At 40.2% G+C, this 16,910-nt stretch overlaps 1 protein-coding gene across 2 annotated transcripts in view; it reads right to left on the reverse strand.

Annotated features, from left to right (window-relative positions):
- CMC1 (C-X9-C motif containing 1) overlaps positions 1-16,910 on the reverse strand; it is an 84,128-nt gene that overhangs the window by 58,710 nt on the left and 8,508 nt on the right. For both annotated transcript variants that reach the window (XM_043969313.1, XM_043969314.1), the window contains exon 2: positions 3,145-3,234. In XM_043969313.1, coding sequence (XP_043825248.1) covers positions 3,145-3,234 — 90 coding nt within the window. The remainder of the gene's footprint in view (positions 1-3,144; positions 3,235-16,910) is intronic.

Genomic DNA, 16,910 nt, shown 5'->3' on the forward strand with positions numbered 1-16,910 from the left:
TGCAACATCTCTCATATACACCTCCTTCTTTGTTTTGACACTGACATAAGCCTGGAGCAAGAACTGATCAGGAACTAATGACTATTAGGAACAAATTATTCTAGGGGACTAATGATGAAACATTCTATTTATCTCCTGATATAGAGGTAAAGGAAGGAGAGGGATGGGGAAGAGCAGCAGGGGAAGGAAGGAAAAGAAGAAGGAATGGGAGAGGAGAAGGGAAGGGAAAGGGAAAAGGAGGGGAGAGGAGGGAGAAAAGAGAGCATATTAACCTGTGATTGGCTCTGAGCGATGGATAAAAGGCAGCCAGGGAACATAAGATGACTGAATTAAGCAAAGAGCAAGGGGACAAAGTCTACTTCTCTTTCTCAACCTTCTCCTTTTCAAATGGGTGCCAGAAGCAAAGAAAGGAAAAAGTAAAATCAAATGTAATGGAGGAAAATACAAAACTAACTGTCATTACTGTGCATATGAATGGTTTGAGATCTGACCCATTTGACTGAGAAGGATAACAGAATGGATGAGAACAGAATCCAACAATATGTTGTTACAAGAAATGCAACCAGAACATAAATATTCACACAGAATTAAAATAAATCAAGTCAACAGACATTTATAAAGTGCTTTCTAATGAACCAGGTAAAAGCTATCATAGCCCAGCTGTAATTCAGAAGGCAGAAGCAGCACTCATGGTCTTGGGCCTCATTCCATCTGCGTAAGCCTCACTTGATCACCACCACAATTCTGCAACACACAGACTGACAACAGCGTTTTCAAAGGATGTTTTGGGACACAGAAGTCAGTCACACAGCTGTGTGATGCTGACAAAGAAGAACACGAAGCAAGAAAAAACAAGCACTTGGAGCCAAACAATTAGCAGAGCATCAAAACCAGAGGAAAAGGAGGTGTTGAGAGAGACCCTGACCTTGCAACAAGTGCCCCCACTACAGCAGCATCTGCAGGGACAGACTCCTCCGAGGAGCTGATGGTGCCTGTCTGGTACTGACCAGAACAAATGGCAGACAGGAGCACAGGGAGGCATCCCTACCTACTAAACCTGCTAGGTCATGGCACAAGAGCTAAAAGCAACCTCAGAAGTCCACAAGTCCATCCCTCTCCTTTCAGAGATGACCTAAGTGAAGCCTGGACAGGTAAGGAATGTTACCCAGGGTCACCCAGCTACTAAGTAGCAGAAGCAGACCTTGGGTCCTTTGATAGCAGCTCTTTTTGTGGGGGCTAAGAATGGGAAATCAAAGGAATGCCCATCAGTTGGGGAATGGCTAAACAAGTTGTGGTATACGACGGTGATGGAATATTACAAGCAAGACTTGTATGAACTGATATATAGTGAAGTGAGCAGAACCAGGAGAATGTGCACAGAGACAGCAATACTGTTTGATGAAGAACTGTGAATGACTTAACTATTCTCAGCCATACAATGATACAAGACAACCCCAAAGGACTCATGATGAAACATACTATCCACCTCCAAAGAAAGAACTAATATAAATTGAACACAGACTGAAGCATGCTGTTTTTCATTTTTTTTCTTTTATTCAAGTTTTCTTCTACAAAATGACTAATGTGGTAATGTTTTGCATAATTGTACATGTATAATCTGTATCTGATTGCTTACCACCTGAGGAAAGGGGAAGAGGAGGGAAGGAAGGAGGGATAAAATTTGGAACTCAAGACTACAAAGAAAAATGTTTATCACCTAAAAAAATAATAATTTGGGTCATTTTACTCCAAATCCAATGCCCTTGCCACTATACATAGAAATAAAACTTTAAAAATTCCTTAGACTGAGAATTAACGATATTGTAGATTTAACAGAGTTGTCACTGCTCTGCACAACCATCTCATCTCATCCACCTGCTACCACTAGCTGGGACACCTAACTCTCTCCATCATATAAATGGATATTTTACAAATGTTGACCCTGGAGAAAAATCAAATGAAATGGCAACGGTTTTAATAACTGCTACTTGTTTCTTTCAACTGATTTCCTCATCTTCAGCAGCAATAATCCAGGAGAGGAGATCTGAATCCTAACCCAAGAAGTTGAAGTGATTTACCCAAAGTCAGATGATAACCTTATACTGAGGATGTGAGATTAGAGTTATGCAAATGTCAGTTATTATTATTACCCCTTTCTTCATTTTTTTATGGTGGCATTCAGATAAAAGTGGTACTGGAACAAGTTGTTATCTTGCTATAATTATTCTTTTAATGACTATTGCATAGGTGGGTGCTCAAGCACAAAGGTATTCACTAGCATTCACTAAATTAGGATGTAAGCCCTTTCACCATAAGGTCCCTGAAAGCATCATTGGCACAACTCCAGCAGCAGACAGAACATCCTTACAGCAAAGTTAAAATACTCAGCCTCTCCTCTTTAGAGAAAATGTCAATGTCATTCTTCACAAGTTCACTTTTTTAATCTTACTTATTGGGGCCTAATGAATGCTCTCCCTGCCCAGATCTCCATAAAGGAGCCAAGGAACTCTCATGGAATGATCCTTTTCTCTGCAGGGTTCGGCTTCTGTCTGGATTGTGAACTCTTTGCACTTGCTCAAGTCCCACATGCATGGTCATTTCTCATGTAATAAACCCATGTTTTCACATAAGTTTTGTAAAGTTGTAATTGCCCATTGACAACCTCCACCCAAAACACAGCACTCCATTGCCTGACTCAAACCCACTACTCAGGCCATATCTTCTTTATACATGTCTATATACACTCGAGTGCAGCCGTGCAAGCATGTATATGCACATGCGCACACACACACACACACACACATGAACTTTGTTGATAAAAGTGGATTTTTAAAAGGTGATGACAAGGCTTGATGTTGCTTTTTCTCACCTACCACAATCAATCACTGGAAGAAGGGGTTTTTAAGGTTCTTCTCCATATCTAGGACTGCATTTCTGAAGAACTATTTTGACTACATGGTTTTAGAGAACATTGTAAATTGTATATAAATTGAAGCCTTCCTAAAGTTCTCATAGCTAGAATTCTAGTGAGAAGGAAATCATGCATATTAATTTAGTGACCACTTGACTCTGAGGCTAAGGATTACATTCAGTTCACATTATCAAAGAATGTGTTTGATCTTTAGATGAATATTCGAATCTTACCTTGCACTTGATCAGAACACCTCTCTCTGGCCTTCTCTCTCATAATCTTAGGAATCAAAACATCTTTTTCTACATGTCTGAGATGGTCTTCTGCAAGAAAAAGATATTAATAAAGTGCATTATTTCATTTTTTTCTAAAATAACACAATCTATAAAGGTCTATATTCTCAAACAAATCAACATGCTGAAGAATTCCAATCCTTCACCCTACCCCAAATCCTGTCATAGGATGTACTACAAAGTAGGTGGGAGTCAGGAAGACAGGAGCTCATAGCTGGCCTCACACTTACTAGCTGTGGGACCCTGGGCAAGTCACTTAACTTGTGTGCCTTAATTTCCTTATCTGTAAAATGGGGATAACCACAGCACCTATCTCCCAGGGTTGTTTTGAAGGTCAAATGAGTGCTTGGTGCAGTGCCTGGTAGATAGCCAACATGATAGAAATGCTGGCTATTGCCATGATTATCATTCTCATTGTAGTAATAAGTACAAGTACTGGGGCAGCTAGGTGGTGCAGTGGATAGAGCACTGGCCCTGGAGTCAGGAGTACCTGAGTTCAAATCCAACCTCAGACACTTAACACTTACTAGCTGTGTGACCCTGGGCAAGTCACTTAACCCTAACTGCCTCACTAAAAAAAAAAAAAAGTACAAGTACACACCACCACTTGATTATATCATAGCAGAAATCGTGTCGGCACAGATTTTTAAAAATCACTGGGTTTGGTTGTTTTGGGTTTTTTTATAACTGATTCCTTATCAATATGGAATCAATATGGAACAATCCTCTAGGATTGTTCTTACTGACCTCTAAGTAAAAAATGTCCTTTTGTAAAGACTAGTGAAAAGTGCAATCCCATCTGATCTTGGCAAAACCCTTATGAAGTCAAGCGCAAATTATAAGAGAAGTTTATCTAAACTGTCAAAGGATGTAAAATATTGCTGCTGGGGATGTAAATTAAAAATGCACTGGAAGAGGACTTAAGAACCATGGTGGTGAATAAGGAAAGTCAATTTCCACGATAGGTTATTCCTCAGATCCTGAGAGAACTGGAATATAACTGTGTGGGGGTGATCTACCTCTAGGAATGTAAAGAAACCCAGGGAGGAATAAGGATATTGCCTACTCCAAGATAAAAGGCCCCAAATATGATATGGAGGGGGATTTCATAGCCAGCTTGTTCTGTGGATCCCAGTGTTACACTGTGGGTGATTTGGAAGAGACCACTGTGTAATTTAAAATGCTAAATGTGGGTTCTAATCTGTTTCCCCAGTTTGGGGGGAAAATGACTAAAATCACTGATAAAACGAGTTTAGGTTTTTAAGGGTTTATTGAAAGATAGAAAGAGAAAGAATGAGAACAGAATTCCCCCTCTCCCCTCTCCCCTCTCTCCCACCACAGTGAAGGAACCAAAAAGAGACTGAGGTCTCCGCCCAGGCCCTCCTTCCTCCTTCCTGTCCCCTCCCAGAATATGGGAGGCTCCTCAAGTTGATTGGCTGGTAGCCTTGATAGACAGCACCCTGGAGCAAACGTCACTTCCTGACCCCAAGGAAAAGCCCCATGTCCTTGCCCTCAGAGGCATCCTCCTCATGGTGGAGCTTTCCTATAGTAAGTGTCCAGTAGGTGGCGTCATTCCAATCATTGCACCACAAACCACCTCATTGTCTTGTTTGCTGTTGCTATTCAGTCATTTCTGCTGTGTCCACCTCCTCATGACCGCATTGGGGGTTTTCTCGGCAGAGACCCTGGAGTGGTTTACCATTTCCTTCCCAGCTCATTTTATAGATGAGGAAACTGAGGTCAACAGGTTAAAGGGACTTGCCCAGGGTCACCCAGCTAGGAAGTGTCTGATGCCAGATTCAAACTCAAGACGCATCTTCCCAACTCCAAGCACAGGGTTCTATCCACTGTGCCCTAGCTGCCCATTCTCTTGTTACATTAGAATAAATTAAATCAGCTTGTCAAGTATCAGTCATGCCAAGTAATGTCAGACGCTGTGCTCCTTCACAATAAGAATAACAGCTTTGGGGGCAGCTAGGTGGCGCAGTGGTAAAGCACCGGCCCTGGATTCAGGAGAACCTAAGTTCAAATCCGGCCTCAGACACTTGACACTTACTAGCTGTGTGACCCTGGGCAAGTCACTTAACCCTCATTGCCCTGCAAAAAAAAAAACAAAAAACAAAAACAAGAATAACAGCTAACATTTCTATAGTTTCTACTATGTACCAGGCGCCATGCTCACCACTTTACAACTCTTATCTCATTTGATCCTCACAACAATCCTAGGGGTAGGTGCTATTACTATCACCATTTTACAGATGAAGAGACTGAGGCAGACAGTGGTTCTATGCCTTGCCCGAGGTCACACAACTAGTGCATTCTTGAGGCTGGATTTGAACTTGGGTCTTCCCTATTTCAGGTTTGGGGCTTTATGCACTGTGGCACCACCTCGATGCCAAGATAAGTGCTAGGGATACCAAAAAAGGGGGGGGGGGCAGGGGGGTGTTGAGGAATAGTGAGGGCCCTCAAGGAGTTTACAGTCTAATGGGGGAGATAATCTAGACAGGGTCAACTGGAGATAATCTCAGAGGGAAGGAACTAAAGGAGGATCCAGGAAGGACCAAAACCACCACTGCCCTTCCAGTGGCCACATCCCTGAAAGGGGAAGAGGGTGAGCCCCAGCAGAGCCACCACCTGCAGGAGGCAGAGTATGGTCTTGGCACAATGCTCCAATACTTTACCTCCTCCCTAGCACTCACCCCCAGTAGAAGGAAGGATCCTGGCCCAGCAGCACAGTCCCGCATCCCCAGCACAAGCCAAGGCCCAGCTCTGGCAGTAGCCCACTTATAGCTTTAAGGTAACACCCTCCAAACCGGAGGACCACAGAAAAAGTACCAAAGCCACCTAGACTTTTAACATATCAAAGTCACACTCAAAGTACCTTCAAATAGGTTTCATTGTTATGGTGATGATAAATGCAAGTAACTTTCCATTTCAATCAATGCTGAAATTATTCTGAGAGCTCCAGGCCTGCCTGGAGCCTTCACAGAGTGAGGGGGCCACACAGGTGCTTTTGTTTTAGTTTTTATATCACAAACACAAACCTGGTGAAGGTGACCAAAGATTTTGGTTAAGATCCAAACCCAGTCTATCTCCTAAAGAAAAAGAAGGCGAAAGAAAACAGGCAGATTACAGCAGATCTCCACAGGAGGTTTGGGGCTCAGGTGCCAGACAAAAGAGTGAGGATTTGGGGAGATCGTTGCCCTCAGTAGGGATCAAGGAAACAAAAGTCTCTACTGATAACAGACTAAGTTATTTCACTTAGAAGAATCACTTCAAGCTGGGATAATGGAAGTCACCTGGCTGCTCAAAATATGTATCTAGCCACATTTCTAAAAGGCTCTAAAAGAGCTTACCCCCGAACTGCTTGGAATCTGTCCCAAATAGTGAGCCCCAAATCTAGTCCAACTATTCAAATTAATTAACCCCATAGATACAGCTTTGCCCTAAAAAGGGAGAAAAGATTGTGAACTACCCCATTTTTAAAGAAAACTCCTTTCTTACTCCTAAATTACAAAGCAATCATTTTGTTGAAAGCTACCTTCAATTCTAGGCTAGCTTTGTCAAACAAATGGATGAATTAGATTTTCTAAAGTAAGATCTTTTGAGAAGAGCAGAATTCAGTTAAAGAAAAATAAGAACTAAGACTTGTCATAGATTAATCAGTCTACAACTGGTTTTTGATACAAGTGATATTTTCCAATATTTGCAGCACATTTTTAAGCCCCTTCAGGCTTCACTACATTTAAGGCCAACTGCAAAGTGAAAATCCTCATATATAGGGCTCAGAGATCATCATGAAACCTCAACTCATTAAACTGAAGTGCTATGAATACAGGAAAGGGGGCAGGAGCACAAAACATTTTCTTTTTCTTTCTCAAAGTTCCTAGAACCTGAAAAGAAGGGAGGAGTAGGTGTTCATACTTCTAAGATGGGAAGTGGGGGGAGGGGGCGGGGAATGAAGGGAATGGAAAGGTAACTTCCTTAAGAGAAAAAGCTTGGAACTATGAAAAACTAAACAACTCAATTTTCCCTTCCTTTAACTTAACAACTGGACCCTCGAGTTAGAGAAAATGACTATTGCAGGACCTCGAGACCTAGTGATTTATCTAGGCAATCCCTTTGATGAAAGCAACACTCAAATGTCACTCAGGCACTCAAGCTCCTTCTAACTTTAGTCTGTTTTGATCTTTAGAGATTATTTTGAAGATCACAGAATAAAATTTTGCAATGGTCCAAAGAAATAAAACTCTGGACTAACAGGTACCAGAGAGAATTTTCTAGTAAGTGATTCCTTTTAAGCAAATATGAACATAGATTTGTCATGCATAATAGTTTGTAAAGGTATGACCTATGACAGGGTCTTATCCCTACCACAAATTCTAAATTAGTTGTGTCCAAATTAAGGAGGTTTTACTGTATTCTAGTTAAAGCAACAAAGGGGCATTAACATCTTTAAATAAAAACAAAACAAAACAAAAAAAGCAACAGAGGCACCATCTTAAAGCTATTTCAAGTCTTCAACGAGAGGACAATGATGGTGGTGATGGTGGTGATAAAGATAAAATGACTAGCAGTTACTTCTGTAGTGCTTATTATGTGCCACACACTGTGCTAAACACTTTAAAAATATTATCTCCTTGGAGCCTCAGAACAAGCCTGGAAAGTAGATGCCATTTATCCCCATTTTACATTTGAGGAAACTGAGGCAGACAGAGGTGAAGTGACTTGCCAAGAGTCACATAGCTAGAAGTGTTTGAGGCTGAATTTTAACTCAGATCTTCCTGACTCCAGACGCAGCATGCTATTCATTGCAGCACCTAGCTGCCTCTGTACTTGGTTGAAAGAGAGATGCTTTGGAAGTACATAGGATATTAGTTTCCAGATTTTTTTCATTTAAAATATTCATGTACATACAAACAGTGTACAGGTACATTACAACAATTATTTTTTTTCCCATTTCTAAACATGGTCCTAACTGAAGTCATTCAAAAGCCATTTAAGGACTTACTAGGTGCTATGGGAGTTACAAAGACAAGGTCCTTATAAATTACATGGAACAGAGTGTATAGAACCCAATAAAATGGCAAAAAAAATAAACTAATTGATTTAATTAATAATAAATTAATTATAATTGCATATAATTAATAATAATTAATTTAATTGCAATGTAACTGTAAGGAAACCAGTAACAGCCCAGCCCAGCGCAAATGTGGCAATTGGGCAGTAAGTAATTATACTTTATGATTGCAATAGGAAACAAACTGTATATGCAAAAAGTATTGATCATTATTCTATTTATTATAGCAAAAAAAAAGGTTTTAAAAAATTGAAGCACTCTATATACCCAACAATTGGGAAATGGCTGAATAAATCCTATTTTTACATAATGGAATATTAAAACACCTTTGTCCCTGGAAAAGACTTATAGATTTGGAAACAGATTTCAAACCTAAGTTCCATTATTTCCTTCCTGTGTGACTTTGGACAAGTCACTTAATTTCTTGGGGCCTCAGTTTTTCATTTATAAAATGATTGGTGTGGACCACATGACCGAGTCTCAGTTTCCTTCTAGCTCTAAATCTCTGATTGTATGAAAAAAAAGAAAGAAAGAAAAATGTGACTCATGCCAGAAAATACAGAAATGTATGAGGAGACACAGAATGAATCAGCAGAAGCAGAGCTGGAACAAACTAACTACAACCATGCTTGGGGGGGAAAGGGAGGGGAAAGAAGGAAGTCAGGGCCAAAGGCAGGAGACAGAACAAGAGCATTTTAGCTGCCTGTTCATTCTTAATTCTTTTGGCTCTGTATAGCTAAAAGCAGTGACATGTATGAGATTCTGTCCTTTGTTTTGCATGGTTATTTGTAGTTTGCCTTTTTGACTATCATAAAGTTTATGTTCCAATTCAGTCAAGTATTTATTACATCATATACAAGCTTGGCTCTGGGGGATCCAAAGGAAAAATGAAAGCCCCAGACCTTAAGAGGTTTGGGTTCTGCTTAGAGGGCTCATACATAAACATATACAAAGAAAACTGTAAATTTGGGAGGAAAGAGGGCATGGGGGGAGCTCAAGGAAGGATTTATGGAGGAAGTAGCACAGCAGCTGGGTTGAACCTTGGAAAAAGGGAGGAGAAAGAGCCCGTTGTGGGGAGGAAGAAAAGGGGGCAGCCAAGCAAAGAGAGAGCCAGTGTCTCTAGGAGGTAGAAAACCTGTACAGAGAATAGGAAACATGCTTGTTGGGTTGGAAAAGAGAGTAGAATATAGGGCAATAATATGAAATGTCTGGAAAAGAAGGATAGTCAGATTGTGAAGACTTTTCAAGATCACACAGAGAAACCTTGCATGGAGTGCTAGAAGCAATGGGAAGCCCCTGAAGCTTCTGGGTGAGAGAAGGGTCTTGGTCAGACCTGTGATTTAAATAGGAATATCAATTGGGTAGCCGTGTGGTGAATGGGCCAGACAGGGGAAAGCCTAGAAACAACCAGAATTTAGTCAGTCTACTATGTGACCAACTGACATCCCACCAGGCACTGGAGAGACCAAGACAAACGAGAGAGAGAGAGAGAGAGAGAGAGAGAGAGAGAGAGAGAGAGAGAGAGAGAGAGAGAGAGAGAGAGAGAGAGAGAGTGAGTGTGTGTGTGTGTGTGTGTGTGTGTGTGTCTGCTCGTGTGTAGAGATGGAAAGACAGGGTGCCAGAGCACACCTGTCCTCAAGAAGTTTACTTTCTATCAGGGAAGAAAGGTGATAAGGGATGCTGCCCTGAAAGGACTCTTCCAGGGGTGCCAAGGATGTGGGATGGAAGAGAGTATAATATACATAATAATCCATGAAACCTGTCAACTGATTATCGAAGGAGAGGCAAGAGAAAGCAGATGAGTTGAGGGAGAATAAAAAAACCTAGATGACTGGAAGATGGTGATACCCTCAATAGAAATAAGGTATTTAAAGAGAAGACATGTTTACGCTAAAAAATAGTCATTTCTGTTTGGGTCATGTTGAGTTATATGTGCCTTTTGGACATCTGGATGAAGCTATCTAGCAGATATAGGGGTGATCCAAGTTGGGTTTGTTTTTTTGCCAAAGAATAGAATATAGACTTGATGGTAGATACAAAATAAAATGCAAGGTCACATAAAAATTACTGGAAAAATTTCAAAGTTAACTTTAAAAGTTTTTCAAAATGTTGGTTTTCGTTTTCTTAAATAAGAAGTTATTTTCCTTAACAAAACTGTATGTTTTGAATTCCCTTGACGTCAATGGTGTGTGTATGTGATAGGCATGTGTAAGTGTCTGTATTAAAAAGTTTCCAATATTGAGATTTCTCTACTGTATACTCATACCAGTTCACATTGAAATAGAGAACAAGGATGACAACACAAGGGAAAATTTCCAAAGCTCTAACTTCTCACCATTCTATCATCACCTGAAAGTCAATTTTCACCTTTTTCACTGGCTGAATTTGTTAGCTCACATTTTGCTTTGGGGCTCATGTGTTCTTGCAATATGGCAGTACTGGATTATAAGGCTACTGATAATAACACTTGCTAAAAATCCACAATGGTTATGGTAGAGTGAATCAAATTCAGGAATAGTAGAGTTAGAAAAAAGGTGAGACATGAAAGAAAATGCAGATTTCAAATGACATTTTAATATTAACTTTTTTTTTCAGTTAACCAGATACCACCTAATACAGCTACCATGCCTCAGTATTCATGTCCCTTTTTTTAGATAGAATCTTGTTTTACTTCCAAGGTACATCTATAATGTTGCCACTGAAAGCTAGAATCTATCTAATGTTGATATTTCTTAGTTCACTTTAGTAGAAAAACTAGAAAAATATCATCAACCTTGTTCTAGAAATTTTTCAAAACACTCTTAATAGCAACCACTTGTATCTGTAGGTATCCTTGTCTCCTTCCCTGTTCTTTTTCGGCAGCCAGAGTCTCAGTAGCAATAGTTTCAAGGAGATTTACTGTAGCAGATACAAGACACAGGTTTGAAGAGCTCGAAATCTATCCACTTGGCAAAATCAAAGTAGCCAGACAGACCAAAGAGCTTTACAAGGAGAACAACAATGATGTGTACAACAGTATAACTATATTTCTGATCTTTTTCTACTTTTGATCTTTGTTGGGGGAAGGAGGGAATCAAAGAAAAAGGGAAAGAAGAAAGTCCAGACTAGAGGGACCAACATCCCCATATTTCTCTCCCTCCAGTGGTATTTGCAACAGGAATGGAAAGGTGCTTCTCCTATGACCCAGCACCACAATCCATCTCTGACAGCAACAGATGAAAAGAAAATAGTATAGAGAAACTAAAATTAAACTAGGATAGAAATTTACAATGGTCAAGGGATCATAGCTCTGACCTCAGAGACCATCTAATCTAACCCCTTCATTTTACATATGAGGAAACTGAGGTCCGTGCTGAAGAGTAGGGAGAAACACAGATTTGACTCATTTATAGAACTAACTCTTCTGAGTGAGCAAAACCCAAAATCCAAAGTTGCAGCAGCATCTTCTGTTTTATGCCACATATGCTTAAGTCAAATAGAATTATAATTCCTTAGATCTTATTGTACATAAAGATACATGAAAGCTTTGTAAATCCATTTTAAAAGAAAGTTATTACAACAAATAAAAGGCAGAGGGAAACTCCCTAAAAACCCCCACTTTTCCAACATGGTCATTCTCTAAGCAATGGAAAGCATGTCAATGTGGCATATGTGCCCTTATTCATGCAAAGCTTCAGGGTCAAATAGCTAAATCATATGTCTCTTAAATATTGTGCTCCATCTATTTAGTCACATAGGCTCTTCTTATTAACCACCTAGTTCACACAATTAGATGCAGTATCTTCTTGGGACCCAGATTTTGCAGATTGCAAAGGTGTTGAAAACTTCCTCTTCCACCCTCATTGCTTTATTAACCAAGATAAGCCAAGGAGAGACAACAAATCTAAAAGTCTACTGAAGCAGGAAACCAACTTATGCAATACACAGTGTCAATTTCAGAAACATCTTCCAGTCTCCATTATGGCCAGAATTTAAATGAATGAAGAGTTTCTTTGCTTTCCACCACGAATGTAATGTCTGAACGCATTACTGAATCATAGCAATGCTCTGGAGAGACTAGCCGTCACTCTAGTCTAGTCTAGTCTATCCTATTCTATACATATACACATACACACAATCTTCCTATTGACTTCCAATAAGAATATTACAAACATTGTCTAATGGGAAGGGATGAAGAATTCACAGAAGAGTTGAAAAATTTTGGTGAAGAAGAAATGAAAATAATGAATGACCTATGAAACGCGTATAATAAGCATTATGATTTCTATCCAATGATTTATTTGTGTTTGTCACACCATCTAGTATTTAGCAGAAAGTTCCTAACCCTGAGTCCTGCCCACTTGACTTTTGATTGCTCATGTTTCCCTCCCAGACCAAGCTGTTTCCTCTTCAGTGTTGAGACACTCCACAGACAACACATTTGAAGAACAGGCCATGGAGGGTGGGGTGGCATTAATCATCAATAAACCTGAAAAAAAAACCATTATGCTAAGATTATAGGTGCCTCTCATCCTCATTTACCCAACAAATTCTTCAAGCATCTACCAAACGCACAGGAACCCTTTGGTCCCTTTAGTACCTTACAGGTGTGATGAACCACTCAGACTTTCTCTGCTCACCACATGACCAACCCATCTCTTGTCCAATCACAAGATGCCACTTCTAGCATGCATATTGATAGCTTGCTTATATCTTAACTATTTGTCTATTATCCTCTCAATTACTGGTGGCTTTGGAATTTTAAATTTAGTTTCATCTGAGAGAGTATTCCAGGATTCAAAGAACTGAGGATACAGGGAAGGAAAGGGAAAGGGAGGGGAGGGAATGTGGGGGGAATAAGCATTTACATAGCATCCACTATGCACCAGGCATCTTGCTAAGCACATAACAAATATTATCTTATTTGATCCCCATAACAATGCTGAGTGGCTAAAGAAACAGTGGCAAACAGAGTTTGTGACTTGCTCAAGGTCACACAGCTAGTGTCTGTGACCACATTAGAACTCAGTTTTTCCTGACTCCAGGCCCAGCTTTCTATCCACTGCCTCTTCTAGCCACTTCTAAGAACATGAGAGTTAGAGACTCTATTCTAAAGCTTTAAGAATATGGGGCAGTTAGGTGGAGTAGTGGATAGAGCACCGGCCCTGGAGTCAGGAGGACCTGAGTTCAAATGTGGCCTCAGACACTTAACACTTACTAGCTGTGTGACCCAGGGCAAGTCACTTAACCCCAATTGCCCCACCAAAAAAAAAAAAAAAGCTTTAAGAATAACGTTCTTCTCCAAAAGAGTTGAAAGACATTCTGAACAAGAACAACATTGTAGGAATAAATGTATAGCTTCCCAAGATGAGTACTTTGAAGGATATTTCACATTTGCAAGTATAAGTTTTAATACCTTTGTTCAAAAAAGTTAAATTATTTCATTATATTATAGTCATACCTTATATTCTGTCCTAAAAATTCATCAGTTAGTTCCTTACTTTCTCAACTAGGTAGGTTTGATAGTCTGTTTATAGACTATGAAAGGACAACTCAGTGAAAATGAATGATTGAGAGGGGGTGGAGCCAAGATGGCTGAGGAAAGGCTGTGACTCTCTGTGCTCCCAGCAAATTCATCTGCATACCTCCAAAAAAAAAATGCCATAAGACAACTTCTGGAGCAGCATAACTCACAAAAGAACAGAGTGAGACTATTTTCCAGCCAAAGACGGCTTAATTAGGTGGCTGGGATTATCTGCTGTTCAGGGGTGAGAGAGGAGCTCAGAGCCCCTCACAGGCTGCGCCGGCAGTATCAGAATCTTCAGCAGCGTCTTCTGAATCTCAGCTTACAAACAAGTCAGGGGGTCCAGCAGTTGCCCAGGGGAGAAATAACTGCAGTCTCTGCTGGAGCTAAGGCAGAGTGACCATATTTTGAACCAGTAAGCAGATTCCAGCGGCAGTGGCCCAGTGGGGGAGGGGCACAGGCACACCAAGCTTTCAACCATAGAGAATAAGATTTCAATCAGAGTTCTGCTTCTGGGTTAAAAACAAAGTAGGCTGTGGTTACTTATAGGCCAGGCCAGCTGAGAATGAGCATAATTGTACCATCTGGAATCCCCTGTAGCTTGGGATAGTGAATTCTGGAAGCAGTGCTCCACATTAAGAAGGAGTTAAAAGCCAAGAAATAGGTGGGCAAGATGAGCAAGCAGAGAAAGCAGCAGACCACCAAAAGTTTCTTTGGAGACAAAGTAGATCAAAATATACCCTCAGAAGAAGATAATAGCAAAGTCAAAGCTCCTACATCCAAAGCTTCCAAGAAAAATATGAATTGGTCTCAGTCCATGAAAGCACTCAAAAAGAACTTTGAAGATAAAGTGAGAGAATTAGAGGGAAAGTTAGAGAGGTAGAGGAAAAAATGGAAAGAGAAATGAAGGTAATGTAGCAGGGTCATGAAAACAAAGTCAACAGCTTGAAAAGCCAAATTGGCCAAATGGAAAAGGAGGTACATAAACTCCCTGAAGAAAATCTTTGCTTAAGAATTAGAATAGAGCAAATAGAAGCTAATGACTTTATGAGAAATCAAGATGCAATAAAGCAAATCCAAATGAATAAAAAAATAGAGAGGAATAGGAAATACCTCCTTGGAAAGTGAATGATTTATGTATGATATGGTTTCTATAGGGTGCCTACTTAATGAAATTTAAAATGCCTTTTACTTATAACATTCAAGGATCTATAGGGGTATTTATTAATCTTGGCTATTTGAGCTAGAAAGGAATTTACCACTTTGACAACAGGCCCCACTTACATATACAAGCTGTAAGTTTCTTGAACCTCATAAGGCATTTTAAAGGATTATTAAAGCACTCACATGGGCTAGACAGAAACTAGAATCTAACTCACTAGATCATACATTCACCACACTAAAAAGACAGAAAAGAAAAATGACCACCGATTTTATCAACCTGACTCAATGCTCCCTTACTGAGTGACTGCTATGTTCATAGCACCAGCAAGTCCTACAAAGGAACAGCAAAGAATTTAAAGCTATAGTCTTTGTATTTGCTGAGTATAAAATCTTCTGAAATAATATCATGATATTTCTGACCAGCTAAATTATAAAGTCCTCAAGAACATGGTCTAGCTCCATGTTCTTTGAATGACTCAGAAAGGTTAGCAAAATACTTACATGCATAGTAAATGTTCCAATATATATTTGTTTAATAAATAGCTGTGATCCAAGGGGAACAGTTAACCATATCCTATAATACATAACTAAACATTTCTACAGAAGAAATTATAAGTACAGGGTTTTTCTCTCTTGGCTTGGAGATTATCTGTGAAGTTACTATTACCCACATTATTTCTCATCAACGATTCCAAAATACAAAGATACCTTTAGTGCTCTAACAATGCATACTTCCTAACCATTATGTTCAAAACATCTTGAGTTCTATAACATATATTGCCACCCCCACCCCGGCCTCACAGGGCCCCTAGCAGAGCTGCCCCATGTTTGAGGCACCCTGTGGGCCAGCACCCACTCAAAACCATATTCACAAGTGGCTACCAAAGCATTTGCTTTCACCTGGCAGCCAGAGGTCATTCAAAGGCAAATTCAGAGCCCAGGACATTATGCCCATCACACTGAAGAACAGAGGGGTCCTGGAGCCCAGGCAGGATTCTATTCTTTTCTCATTCAAACATTCTGACTGTTCCCCACTCTCTAAGGCATGAGGGCCCCATTTTTCAAACCAGCATTCTAAACTCTGGTCCCAATTTAATTTTCACCTCAATTCAACTAAAGCTTATTAAATGTCTGCTCTAGACATAACCCTTTATTAGGTGTTGGGGACACAACAACAAAATAAAACACCAAGCTCTCTAGGAGTTTACAATCTAGCAGAGGGTTGAGATACATGTGGGGCAGCTACATGGCACAGTGGATAGAGCACTGGCCCTGAAGTTGGGAGGACTGAGTTCAAATCTCACTTCAAACAGTTAGTAGCTATGTGACCCTGGGCAAGACACTTAACCCCAACTGCCTTAAACATCTGGGGCCATACCCAGTTGCCCTGATGTATATCTTGTCACTGGACCCAGATGGCTCTGGAGGAGAGAGTGAGGCTGGTGACCTTGTACACCCCTCCCTCATTAAAGTCATGACATCACCTCCTGATGTCATGGTCCTCTTCAAGAATGAAGGACAAACAACAAACAAGACATAAATAAAGGTAATACACAGCACAATATAATAGATGTAAAGTAATCCAAACAAAGTTTAACTGAGAAATTTGAGGAAAGAGAAATTATTTTCAGGGAAAGAAGAGATTTTGCCAGGGAAGAAGGGATTTTGAGTTGTGGTAGGAGGCACAACTGTTTTATAGAGGCTGAGCTAGTTTCCCTTTATGGAGAGAGGAAAGTCAGTCCTTGGGGCTTTGACTTCCTTGAGACTAAGGTAAAAAAATCCCAGCCTATGGAGAGTTGGTGCTCTGGAATTTTGATCAGAATGCCCAGTGCCTAGCCCTAACACCTTTCTGACCAATCATTGCCAACTGGCTTCTGTCTTGGTGAAGTGGGTTTGTAGGCAGTGAATGGAAAGGAGAGCAAGTAACATTTATTTGCATTTAACTAAGACTTAGATCCT

This window comes from Dromiciops gliroides, chromosome 5 (genome assembly GCF_019393635.1).
Source record: "Dromiciops gliroides isolate mDroGli1 chromosome 5, mDroGli1.pri, whole genome shotgun sequence".
Taxonomy (NCBI): domain Eukaryota; kingdom Metazoa; phylum Chordata; class Mammalia; order Microbiotheria; family Microbiotheriidae; genus Dromiciops; species Dromiciops gliroides.